The sequence below is a fragment of the Pelodiscus sinensis genome, chromosome 3 (genome assembly GCF_049634645.1).
Source record: "Pelodiscus sinensis isolate JC-2024 chromosome 3, ASM4963464v1, whole genome shotgun sequence".
NCBI classification, from domain to species: Eukaryota; Metazoa; Chordata; order Testudines; family Trionychidae; genus Pelodiscus; species Pelodiscus sinensis.
In genome coordinates, this window is record NC_134713.1 from 6,148,938 (window position 1) to 6,162,515 (window position 13,578).

Here is a 13,578-nt window from a genome sequence, read left to right on the forward strand (position 1 = left end):
CACCAGTTGCATGCTGGTTAGACATCAGTCTGACTGTGTTAATGGAAGCTGTGATTGATTTAAACCCAAGCTCCAGCCATTTGTTAGCTGCTGATTCATTCTGTTTCTTTAGCCACTCTTATTTCCCATCTGTTTTATTCATGCTGATCTCCCTTTGCTAAATGCTTTAAAATAACCGGATCAGCTTTGTTACCGGGTATGTAGGAAATATCAAGATGTACTTGAAAAGGAGGGAAGTTGGAGTGGAAAGTTTAACAGAGGGCTCTCGGACAAACCCGTTTGACTCTTCTATAGGAGTCTGTCTCTTCTGTGAGAGCATGAAGTGCAAAAGCTGGTTGCTTGGCAACAGGCAACAGCTGTGAAAAAAGAAAATTGTGGTTGATCTGCCAGAGCAATTTTGACAAAGAGTTTCTTTAAAAAAAATTGCTTCCTGTTCCTAGCATTTAATGTTGCTCTACCTGATTTCCAGAAAATATATTAAATAAAAATTAGAGCCTATATAGCAAAGTAACTTACTTCAGGCTTCACAAGACAATCAAATTATGCAGCGTATGTTTGGTGGAGAAGGGGGATATAGAATGTTGCTGCGTATGCGGCAGGAGGTGTAAAAACCTGGCTTTGCCGCATAATACGAGGCCCAGATTCTGCAGTCTGTTCCTGGTTTCTTGTGCCACGTGAGTCAGGCCACTGAAGTCGTAGGGGCTGCATCCCAGCACCAGGGATCTGCCCACATGGATTCAGTTGCAAGACCAAGGCCTGTATTTTGGCATTGCTCTTAATTAGTGAAGGTGAGATTCAGTTAGGCTCCTTGTAGGGTAAAACTCAGATCCTATTGACATGCAGCACCTAAGGAAAGTCCTGTAAATTATCAAGTGTTTCCCCTCATGAATAGTACCAAAGGAGTAAATAAGGACTTGGCCCTGGTCCCATTAAACTCAATGGCAAAACTCCCTCTGGTTTTAGTAGTGCAAGATTAGACCCAGTTTGCAGATATTCTAGTTCACAGTGGTTGCAGGGCTTGGGCTGGATTTGCCATTTGTTTCCCAGAAGCATGAAAAATGTGTTTAGTCTGCCAGATGCTGAGTATCTCTTAGTTCTCCAGCCCCGATTCAGCAAAGCATGTGCTTGACCTGTGTGCTTCACTGAATCAGGGCTTCACTGCGAATGTGACTCTTCAAAAGAGGATTGTTTACTTGGAGGCATAATGACCAGTAGCAGAGAGAGAGATTTACTGCATCTTGCAGGGCCACAGGACATGCTTAAGCTAATGTACAGATATTTGATCCTCAGCAAAGGAGCTACAGAGTTTGTCAAGTTCTTCATTACCACTAGAGCTCTTTGGCTAATCCAAACACAGGTCATCTTTGTGCTTATTCCTTTCTTATTGTCAAGTAGGTACAGCTGGTTTTGCTTCTCAGATAGTCTGTGTTCTTGGGCCATCTCACCAGACAGCAAGGAGCTTTCCACACACCTAAAGGAGGTTGAAAAAAATCCATTACAGGTATGAGGACAGGGAGTGAAGAATCAAAGCAAAATGAAAGGACAGTGCAAGCAGAGAGAAATGTTAAGTATGTCAGACCACTCAAAAGGATCTATTACGTGTATTGTGGTAGTGACATCCCATTGTGCTAGGTGCTGTACAAACCCAAAGTGAGAGTGTGTCCCTGCTTTGAAGAGTTTATGCTCTAAATAGACAAGAGCGGGAGGGAGAAACAGCTGCAGAGAGGCTGAGTGACCTGCCAGACTCTCAGAGCAGGTCAGTGGAATAGAACCCAGGTGGCCTGCCTCCAAGTCCAGTGCTTTACCTTCAGGAACATGCTGCTCTTGCACTGACTGCATTTTTGTTTCCTCTGGATATTGCAGGCACTGGATGGCTTTTTCTTCGTTGTGAATCGTGAGGGGAGGATTGTGTTTGTGTCAGAAAATGTGACCAGCTACCTGGGTTATAACCAGGAGGAGCTCATGAATACCAGTGTCTACAGCATCCTGCATGTAGGGGATCATGCGGAGTTCGTCAAAAATTTGCTGCCAAAGTCTCTCGGTAAGAAGCAGATGGGTTTTTCCTTCTTTCTTTCAAAGACAATACAATTTGTTGTCCTGATGCTGCAACTAAACAGCTAGTGTCAGATTAATGGCCTGTCCATGTGTTTATAGCACAACAGTCACTGTGTTACCTAAAGTGGAAAAGTGGAACCTTTCTGTGCTTTGGGGCCATGGGTGTGAGACTAGATGCATTAATTTGTGTATAGTGCTCTGAGATCTGCGGAAGGGGTTTGCTACAGTTCACGAGGGCTTGTAGAATTGCAAAGTGCTGTCAGCATGTCAGATGTTTACAGTATTTATTTTTTGGCATGTGAAGAACATTTTATAAAGTGCTTCTGCTCGTGCAGTGAAGTTAATTCTGTAATGATTTAGTTACACCTAACTGCACCCTGGAATTTGGAGAGCCTTGCAAACTAGTTAACTATGTAAAGAAATAAAGCAGGTATATATTTGCCCCTCAGCTCTCAGGGTCTGATCCATCGACTGTTGTGCAATGAGACTCTCCCTCCTACAATAGAAAACTAATATTAACTTTTTGCAAAGAATTTTCTTTCTGTTGGCTGTTAGAGCCTTTTCTCTCTGCTTTCTGCTACTGGTGCAACTTCTGCATAGAGGAGAAGAGTGCAGGGGTTGTGGAACAACAAAGCTTTCTGGGGCTTTGTGTGTTAAGAAATAAGTTGTCTGGCAAGTGTCGAGTGCATGCAGTGCACACTTGAGAACACTAGAGGGCAGTGTGAGAAGGTCATCTGGAGAGCGAATAACGAGGACTGTTGGGTTTTGAGAGCTAGTGTAAAGAACCCTGTTTAATCCTATCGACTGCCTGCTCACTTGCCAAAATGCCTGTCGCTTAATCTGCATTTAAGCTCATTTTAAAAATAATATGCTTACCCTATGTACCGTCATGTAACTCCCGGTAAGAACCTCTATTGGCTACTCAGCCGGGAACCTCAACTAACTTTATTAAACACGCAGCTTAAAAAGCTTTGACTTTAAAGGGATGTTGTTAAAGCCGATATGACAAAAATGTGACCTGCCTCTTGAATTCTGGGGCTTTTATGGTAAGTTTCAGGCCCGTGGTGAGAAACACAAAGAATGAGCTGTTCTGGTTTGTTGTTGTAGGGTCAGTGCACAGTTGGTTTTAGGCAGATGAATTTTGCAGATCACAGGTAGGTCAGATCACAAAGGTAGGTCAACTCTGCAGTCTCTCCACCTTGACTGTGTTCTGTTGGTTTGAGAATATAATGGTATTGGAATTAGGGCCTGTTAGATAAACCCTTATAAAGGTCACCGACCACTGGCCTGAACAACTGTTGGAGCCATTACTGTGGCTTAGGTCCACACAATGGCCTGTTTACCTCTTGATATTTTTCCCAGGCCCCATGCCATGGAGACTGTCCGTAGCCTCTTAATACCTCACCAAGCATCGGCCAGAAGGAGTTTGCTACCATTCATGAGGGCTTGTCTTCACTAATGAGTTACCAGGAGCAATAGCTCCCGCTGTTCCTGTTAACTCGACCCCATCAACACACACCAACCTGTCACTCGTGTGTAGTGTTGGTAATAAGGTGAATTGCCTGTCGTGTCCGAGAGGTATAGGGGCAGATCTCCAGGGAGCTTCACTCAGGAGCTGCTCATTCAAGTTACCAGCATGGGGAAACAGGCTTGAAGACTAAGGCACAGTTACACCATCTTAGTTGAAGAGTGTTTTTTAAACTAGTTAAATCAGTGCAAGCCCATGGGTGGATGCTCTTAGCTTGGTGTACGCGTGCCTTTTGTTGAGTTAGCTTCATTCGATGCCAAAACAGCTACACACTTTTTCTCATGTGTGCTTTGTCTTCCAGTTGCTCCTGAGTTAGGAGTTTAATTGCCAGGTCTTAGACTGCAGTGAATTTTTACAGCTGAGTTACAGCCCATCTGAACTAGGCTTGATAATAAACCATTGACACGACTGTAACTATGGCAATCCAGACGGTGTCTATATGATTAAACCACTTCCAAGAGAAAAAGCATTGGAAGCTTTTTCCTTGCTCTGTGATAGACTGCAAGCCGACCACCATGGGCTCTGCAGCAGGTGCTGTATCAAAGTGTAAACAGCACAATCAGCAGTTACTTTGTGACTGATTCCAGAGGGAGGCCTCAGTGTTCATGAAAGAAATACGAGCATGACCTGCCTTTCCATCAGTCATGTGCGTGCTTCAGCAGCAGTCAGGGTGAAAGGTCGCTCCAGCTTGAGGCCTGTGCACTGCGTAAGTTCTCAGAACGCCATTTAAGAATAGTGAAAGCACAAGGCTGAGAGTCAGGAAGTCTCAGCTCTGCCACTGATTCACTGTTTGACCTTGGAGCAAAGTCACTTCACTTCTTTGTCTGCTCCCCTGTCTGTATAAGAGGAGCTAAAGATACTTCCCTCCGAAGAGTGTTTCAGGGGTTCATTCACAAACGTTCGCACAATGGGGTGCTCATCTCGGTTGATTCTAGGTGATATTAAATACAAATCTACTATATATTGGAGCGAGTTCGTCTGTCTGTCCGTTTGTTCAAGAACTCCTCCTAAACAGGAAGAGCTAGGACCACCAAATTGGGTGCACAGCTTCCTCTTATCATAACTTAAATCAAGGTCAGAGTTTGGTTGTTCCAGGAAAATGGGATGTGCCCAGAATGGAATTGCTTATAATAAACCATACAGAAAAGAGACAGAATCACCAGGCAGGTGAACGGGTTTGTCTGAGTACCTCCCTCTCCCATCTGGGACTGCCCCAGCCCTGAGCCTCCCACCCCTGAGCCTTCCACCCCTTCCCTGGTCCCCTTTGGGGTGGGGGGCTGAAGTTCTCCTCGTCAACCCCCTACCAGATTCATACCGGGACATTGCTCGGGAAGAGTCACACTGTCCTTTGTCAGGGAGCGAGGGGAAAGTGCATAGTTTGCTACATTCCTTGCTTGCGGGAGTGCAGGGGGAAGATGAGCTGTGCACTTTGCTCTCGCTCCCTGATGGGAAGGGAAAGGGGAAGAGCAAGAGCCCTGGTACGAATCTCCGGGGGAAAGGGTAAAAACCACTTCCTTAGTCACTTTCTCTCCACCAGTCATGATTTTATAGCCCTGTGTCATAACCCCCCTTAGTCGTCACCGTTTCCAAACTGGACAGTTCTAGTTTCTCAAACTCGCCTCATATGGAAGCTGTTCCATACCTGTAATCGGTTTTGTTGCACTGTTCTGTACTTTTTCCAGTTTTGATGCCTCTTTTTTGAGATGGAAAACAAGAGCTGCAGACAGTAGTCAAGTTTTGGGAGTATTATGGATTTATGTAGTGCGACTATGATATTTCCTATCTTCCTATCTGTCCCTTTCTTATTGGTTCCAAACATCCTCTTAGCTTTTTCAACTGTGAGAGCAGATGTTTTCAGAGACCTATCTGTAATGATGCCAAGATCTTACTTGAGTGGTAACAGCTAATTGAGACCCCATTGATTTGTGTGTAAAGTTGGGATTGTGTTTTCCGATCTTTTTCATTTATCAACTGCATTGCTTTCTCAGTTATCAACCCTGAATTTCATCTGCCATTTTGTTACCCAGTCATCCAGTTTTGTGAGAGCCCTTTGTAACTTTTCACCCTCTGCTTTGGACTTACCTATTTTGAGTAATTTTGTATCACCTGCATACTTAACCACCTCACTCTTTACCCCTTTTTGCTTACTTAGCTTACGAGCCTTTGGTGAAGGATCTTGCCAGAGGTGTTCTGAAAGACCAAGTACATAAACACATGTGGGGTCAGGTTGTCAAGAGCTCAGGACACGTTGAAACACTCATGGGCAGATTGTCAGCGCTCAGGATGTTGAGTGCCTGTTTGCGAGCTTTTTGGCAAGCCTGGCTGTTTGTTTTGGGCACTGAGCTCGTCTGATGATCGGCACTGGCTGTGGATCGCAAATGCTTTTGGAAATCTGGCTTTTGTGCTCAGGAGGTGCTACTGTGCTGAGGGCAACTGCATCGTGTCCTGTTAGCACTGCTAAGCCACCTTCTTACTTGGGCTGCCAAGCAGTTCATTGTCTCACTTGATTGGCATAACTGAGTGTAGCATTTTGCTAGTGCTGAGCAGGGCTTGTCGGACTGGGGTTCTGCGCCTTCACTGCAGCTCCTCTAGCATCTGAGCCGGGGGAAACAGTTCCCTTTGCCGAGCAGTCTGTGGTTTTAGCTGAGCTACAATCCTTGATCTTTGAAGAAGGTAATTTAATGCCGGAGGAAATTTGGGGGTGGGGAATTTACTCCCAATGCCATCAGTGTGTCCAGTATTTCTGTGTAACCCCCTCTTGCTCTTTGCACCTCCACCCGCTGCGCATTTATGTGGAGGCAGGCCTCCACGTGGTCGTAATGTGAGAGTGGGTATTTTCTGTGCTCACCGTTGTAGCATTGCTTTAAGTTCAGATGCATCCTGTGCTGGGGGAGGGGAGGGGAGGACAGGGTCGCTGGGAGGTTTTATCCAGCCCTAGCAGTGTAGTAGACTCTGATTTCGTAGCATCGGAAGAGCCTAATGCAAGTGGCAGGCCTGGTTCCACAGCAGGGCTTGTGTTCAACCAGCAGCTGCTCTGCAGGGTGCCACTGGCCATGGGACTCCTCCTTGAAAGGGAGGAGACAGTGGCCACAGAGAGCCAATCTGTGGCAGGGAAGTGGATGGAGGTGTGGCCTACGGAGCTGCCAGTGCAGAGTGTGAAATGCCCTGGATCATGTTGAGGGGAGGGGAGAGGACGAAAGCTCTGCCTGATGCCCTGGATAGGAGAGAACTGGGTCATATTCCTGGCACTGCCACCAACTTACTGTGTGACCGGACAAATCCAAGCACCTTCCCGTGCCTCAGTTTCCCCTTCTGCCCCGTGGGAGCAACTATATGTGTAATCCATATTTCACAATGGAGTTGTGGGGGTGTAATTCACCCACCCTGGAATTCCTTGGACTTGGTAAGCAGTGGAAGGTATCGCCTCATCGTCAACAGGGTAATGTGGTCCAGTGGGCAGGGCGCTCACTGAAACCCCGGAGACCCAGCTCGTAATTACTGACCGCGTGGGTGACTCTGAGTCAGTTGCTTCACCTCTCTGTGACTCTGCTCCCCCTGACACCTTTTTCAGTTTCCCGGCACTCTTAGTCTGTGTGCCTCGCAAAGGCTGGGGATGACGTGGGGAGGGTCAGGCAGAGAGCTCTGGTCCTTAGCATCCACTGTTTGGAATGGTCACTTGTGGTCACCATCTGTGATCCTCTTCCCCCCTCCCTCCTTTGCTGCAGTGAATGGAGTTCCCTGGCCTCAGGAAGCAACCAGACGCAGCAGCCATACCTTCAGCTGCCGGATGCTGATCCGCCCCCCTGACGAGCCAGGGACGGAGAACCAGGAGGCTCGCCAGCGCTATGAGGTGATGCAGTGCTTCACCGTATCCCAGCCCAAATCGATCAAAGAGGAAGGAGAAGGTAAGGCTGAGGATCAGTTATTTCAACCCCTGCTTGAGTGTTGTGTGCTGCATCTCGGGGAAGGGAAGGAGGCCGGAGTGGAAGAGAGGAGGAACTGCCCTCTACTGTCCCCATGCAGGATGACTTCGCAGGAGATTGTAGTTCTTGCCAAGTGCAGCCTTGGAGAGTTTGTTTTCAGCCTGCCACGTTCGTTGTTGCATTTGGGACAAGGCTTGCAGTGCAGGTGGGACAGGACCTGGTCCAGCAGCAATCACACAAGTTCTTCCCCAGAGGCCACAGCCTGGGCAGTGCACACAGGGGCAGAGGCAACACATTTGGAGGAGTTTATAGTTTGTTACTGGTTCTCCTCCTGCCACTGCTTTTTATTCCAGCTTAAACCACTTCTGGAGTCTGTATGTCCTTTCTGAGCCCTTAGCTGAGCCCCAGGGGTGTGCAGTGCTATGGTGCCCAAACAACGGGGTTAAAATGTGTGGGAAGAGCTGGCTGAAATCAGGCTCCGAACCTGGGTCAGTCTTACAGAGAAGTTAGCAGCAAAAAATCCACTTGCCCTGAAGGGGAGGGGTATGGAAAGTGTTAGTGACATCTAACTTGCCTGCTGAACAAGGGGCAAATCCAACATTTTGCAAGGCTGCTTTATGCTGTCGCAGGGTGACATCCATCTCTCCCCCCATGAAGAGAGCCAGCGTGAGACTTTTGCGCCATAGTGAGTGGGAGTACAGTGGGAAGCACGGAGCCCATGTGGCCCTTTGCCCAGGGATGAATGCACCAACAGTGAGAGCACAGTCTGTAGTTATCTTACAATATCCATTTCCTGTTGTCTGAATTGATCTGCCTAGTCAATGGGCTTTTACCCTCCCTTCATAAGCAAAGATGGGGACAGCCTGCCCTTCTGAGCATTAGGAGAACTCACAAGGGAGAATTCTAGGCGGATGTTAAGGAAAGGGAGATGCCGAATGATTAGTCTGAAAAGCTCCTTAATACTGAGCCCTGTCACTGCAGAATAATGATGAGAGCCCCAGTACTCGAGGTGAGTAACACAGGACTGGACTACATGGAACAGTCCTGCCCTGATCCCTACTACAGAGGTAATGCCCTGATACATGGATAGCCAGTAATGGACCATAGGCCAAATCCAGAGCGCTGGACACATTTGAATGGACCACACAATCTCTTTATTTTCTTACTATTATCATCATCATTGTTGTTAAGTTTTATTATTTTCTCAGGAATCTGGACCTTGACTTTACCTTGACAAAGAAATTCGTGACAAAAAAGGATTGACAGCCCCTGCCTGATCAGGACTTCCCTAGCTCTAATTCGTGTTACTTTTGTCCTAGTGCCAGGAGTGTCTGCAGATTGTTATAGCCAGCGCTCGTTGCATTGCCAGTGTATCAGGCCCCAGCCTGATCTGCACGGATGTGTCTCTGCTCTAGCTCCTAATGTTCACAAGGGTGTCCCTGTGCAGGGCTGTGATGCGTATCCACCACACATCTCCAGACGGTAGAGCAAAGAAGCCTTCTTTCAAACAAATCCCTTAACCCTCATTTCTGTGTACCAGCCATTATTTTCCAGTGCATTAACTGAATTAATCCATTGTGGCTTACACAGGAGGTCATGATTGGAAGGAGTAAATTACGGTACTTTATGATCAGAGTCTTTCCCTGGAGCCAACAGTTGCTGGCTTTCAGTGCTGACTTTTATTGTGCGGTACTTCCAGATCTGAAAGGCCTTACAGTTAGTTCTCCCAGACAACGGGCCTGTGACTTGGATTGCCTGGGTGCAGGGTACATGCATCCACAGCAAGATGTGGCTGCTGAGCACAGTGATGCTATTTTAATGAAAACTGGTTTCTAGAACACTGGACTCACATCTTCCCATTCTGTTCTGTTATGGTAGATTTCCAGTCCTGTCTCATATGCATTGCACGGAGATTACCTCGACCTGCAGCTGTCACCAGTTCAGAATCTTTCATGACCAAGCAAGATACTACAGGTACTGTCCTCAGTGAGCCGGGGGGAGAGGGGGTTGCTAAACATTGCTCTGAGTAAGGGGCCATCTTTGCAATTGAAAAGCTTCCAGGCGAAAAGCACCTTTGTTCCGCTAGAACTGTTTGATGGGGAGTTCTTGCCAATGTAGCATGGTCCTAGTATTTCATCCAGCCCGTAAGAGAGTGCCACAGGGTGCTAGCCTACAACCGTCCACGTGCATGGCTGGCTTGAAGCTAGCCAGCCATAGTTGCCCCTTGATTGCAGTGCATACTTGTATATTACACAGTGTTGAAGAGAGTAGTTAAGTTTCAATACAAAATTGGCGAACAGATGAGAGAAGTTCAATCTCTGATGGGCCCCGCAGGTATTCGTGAGTGAGACAGGTTGCAGTATGTGCGTGTTCCTCGGTCATTGTTCTCTTTGTGTTTTCAGGCACTCTGTGATTTAGTAAAGCTGCCTGGATTTCAGTATCCTCTGTAGGCCGATAACTCCTCGGGCTTATGTATCATTGTTCTGGTCTGTGTAAGGACCTCGTATAGTTAATTGCCTTGCTCGTGTGATGATTTTTTGGGGCTTTCCCAGTGCACCTGCTAATTTTAGTTGTGAAGGCTCTTGTCAAATCAAAATCTGTGCACACCTCTAGGTCTGTGTGTACGTATATACACATGCCTCGCTGGGAGGGCGAATGTGAAAGCTATGGAAGTGACTTCTTTTGCACTGTTTCCATAGCTGAATAATATGAATTTTCTTTCCAATCCAGGTAAAATTATCTCCATTGACACCAGTTCCCTCAGAGCTGCAGGCAGGACTGGCTGGGAGGATTTAGTGCGGAAGTGCATCTATGCTTTCTTCCAGCCTCAGGGCAGAGAGCCGTCTTATGCCAAACAACTGTTTCAAGAAGGTAACCAGCTTCTCTTTGCTGTAATTTGCAGGGATGCAATAGTGTAGTTGATTGACTGATTAACGAATAAGCCAAAGCTTATCAGTTAATGCTATAGACTACACGCATTTCCCCCCATCCCTTACCAGTAAATTTTTTTAGCAGGCTGGCCAGCAGCTCAGCTCAGTCCCGGCTTGTACTGGGTCCCAGACCTCCCCCCCTCCCCCCCCCCCCCCCCCCCCTCTCCCCGTGGCTCTGCATTTAGAGCGTGTAAAAAGTCAGGCAGGCAGGCAGCCCAGCTCACTTCTGTCTCGTGCCGGTTTCAGGAGCTCAGGGCCCTCCGCCCCAGAGAGGGGCTGCCTGCTCACTACAGAATAGTTGACTAACCGATAAGAATTCATGAGGTTAATCGACTGTTCAATTAACCGATATGTAACATCCCTGCTACTTCGCCTTGCATATTGATTGGGGGTGGCTTCAAACAGAGGCTGATGTGTGACCCTTGCTGCTGAGTCAGTGCTTTCTGGAAACAATAATAATAAAATGCCAAAGCCGTAGCAGAAAAGGCTGGGTTACACAAGTGGGTCCTTCCATTGGAGAGGCTGGTTATGGATCCCACAGCATTCAACAAGGTGCCATTCAGCTCCCAACACTGCTACAATAACTTTCCTGGGGGAGATGATTGGTCCAAAACTCATGGGTGTCAACCAGCAAATAAAGAAATGGGATAAACTCCCAAAGACTGATTGGGGTTATTGCATTGAAACATGGGAGTTTTTTCCCTCCCTTGCTCCATCCACACATCATACCCAGTGTCAGAGTCTCACACCTGGTCTTCAAGCCCTCTTCTTTTTGTAAGTTATTTTTTAGCAAGGTAGAGATTTAGGAATATTGTTCCCTCTTGGGGTTTGTACCGGAAGCTTGATGCATTGTTGGTGAGGACACTAACAGAAGGGACGTCAAGAAGACCGAATGTTGTTTGGGAGGGCGGCTGAGCGTGGAGAGAGATTTAATTCTGCCAGTGCTGTAGTGATTGGTAGCCTGTTGCAGCTCTCGATACCTAGCCTGGTCTCATCAGAATATGCTGCGTATGTACTGTAGACTGGTGATTGAATAACTGCGTTCCCTGCTGCTATATCACTGCGTGCTCAAGGACGGTGCTTAATGGATTTAAATAGCAGCCCATTGCTAAGGCAGCCAGTTACAACTCAGACGTTCATGGGCCAGGTTGGGCTCCATGTTCCTGCGCACAAGAAATAGCATTGAGAAGTTAACGTGCATCACACCACTCTTCACCCACCAAACTGGGGTGACCAGATGCCCCAATTTTATAGGGACAGTCCCAATATTCAGGACTTTGTCTTCTATAGGCATTTGTATCCCCCTGTCCTCGATTTTTCACACTTGCTGTCTGGTCCCCCTACCTGTGTTAGTGCAGCTGAAAATGGCCATGTGACTATGATAAGGCAGTGAAGAATGGTGCAAAGAGATGACCTGGATTTCCATAACCTCACTGGAGGATTGGTTTTGACTTGCATTGTTTGCACACTAAGGGCGGGATCTTTGGGGACTGGCCAAAATGCACGGTATGCAATTGGGCAGGGGGAGGAGGGGAAGGTGCAAAGGTGGCGCCAATCTCTGTGTTGCTGTCCCTGTGTGCACACAAATGGGGGAGGGGGGGTGGAAGTTGATCCCTTACTACCTTCCCCCCCATCCGGCACCACCCACACACCCTCCCTCGAAGGTTTCGCTTGCCCTGTCTGAGTTGCTAAGCAGATGGCTGGATCATCTCTGGTTTGTTTTCTCCCCCAGTGATGACGCGTGGCACGGCCTTCAGCCCGTCGTACAGGTTCACGCTGAGCGACGGGACGGTGCTTAGCGCCCACACCAAGTGTAAGCTCTGCTATCCTCAAAGCCCAGAAGTGCAGCCTTTCATTATGGGCATCCACATCATTGAGAGGTGAGTCCCAGGAACTAGGGGGGTGAGAGCACTGCCAACTTGCAGAGCTTGGGACTTGTTCTGGGTCCTGAGCTGTGGCCGCTCAGGAGTCAGGACAGTCTGAAGGCTGCTGTAAGAGAGATTGGCTGTCAGCGCCTCTAAGTGTGGTCACGCAACATCATCAGCTGCAGGGAGGGTGGCAGCTCAGGAGTCAAACGCTGGCTCTATGCCAGTGGCAGCTGGCGTGATCCCCGCATGCTGGTTTTGGGGCTGCAATGTGAGGTGCCAGGCTGGGGGCTCTTAGCCCAGATATTTGAAAGCCAAGGCAGCACAAGTTCAGTGGCTTCACAGTTGCATCAGATGCTTACACAGCCCCGTGGATTCCCACTGTACTTCACCAACATGGCCAAGAGGCACGCCCTGCCCTAGGGAGCTTGCACTCAGACTTGTTCAGGAAGAAGAGGCTGTTAAAGCACAGGAAGGTCGGGGGAATGCAGGCGGGTGGAGGGATGGAATTCTATTGCCTTACAGCTCTCCTCTTCCTGCCACTGGGAGAGTGCACAACCCAAACTGGCTTCCCTTCTGAGATGGATATGGAGCCCTTAGGGGTGTAATAGTGTAGTCGATTAATCGAGAAGGTTAATGCTATAGAGTACACGCATTTCCCTCCTCCCTCCCCACCGCCAGTACATGTTTTAGCAGGCTGGCCCGATCCTGGCTCACACTGGGTCCAGGACCTACCCCCGCTGCGGCTCTGCATTTAAAGTATGTTAGGACCCAGATGGGCAGGCAGCTTGGCTCAGCTCAAGCTTACACCAGGTCCGGGAGCTCAGAAACCCCCTTCTCCCCGACAGGGGCTGCTGTCTCTATCAGAGGCAGCAGCATGGGGCGACAGGCAACTAGTCCATGAGGGGAGCTGGTTTTTAAACTGGCTCCCCTTGTAGACCAGCTCCCACCTGCCATCCTGTGCTGCTGCCTCAGATACAGAGGCAGAGGGCTCCTCGGGAGTAAGGCTGGAGCGCACTGGCTGTTGGGCCCACCCCCGGGGACTATAGAATAGTCAACTAACCAGTAAGAATTCATGAGGTTACTCGACTGTTCAATTATTCGATATTTAACATCCGTAGTAGCCCTAGAGTTGTCAAAATGCAGCGTCGTGCATTACGTGCCTGCACAGTTTAGTACTGCTGTTCCACCCATAAGAATGCTCCTGAAATACCCTCTTTCCTCCTGGGATCCTAGTGCAGTGCTGGCCTGGGGCAGGCTCTGAGAACGCCATATCT

The 13,578-nt window shown here is 48.2% G+C and overlaps 1 protein-coding gene across 9 annotated transcripts in view; it reads left to right on the top strand.

The window, feature by feature from the left end:
* NCOA1 (nuclear receptor coactivator 1) overlaps positions 1–13,578 on the top strand; it is a 346,176-nt gene that overhangs the window by 267,626 nt on the left and 64,972 nt on the right. For 8 of the 9 annotated variants that reach the window (XM_075923291.1, XM_075923289.1, XM_075923293.1 and 5 more), the window contains 5 exons: positions 1,864–2,041; positions 7,309–7,488; positions 9,385–9,480; positions 10,237–10,377; positions 12,169–12,316. In XM_075923291.1, coding sequence (XP_075779406.1) covers positions 1,864–2,041; positions 7,309–7,488; positions 9,385–9,480; positions 10,237–10,377; positions 12,169–12,316 — 743 coding nt within the window. The remainder of the gene's footprint in view (positions 1–1,863; positions 2,042–7,308; positions 7,489–9,384; positions 9,481–10,236; positions 10,378–12,168; positions 12,317–13,578) is intronic. The other variant, XM_075923297.1, reaches the window with a different exon arrangement.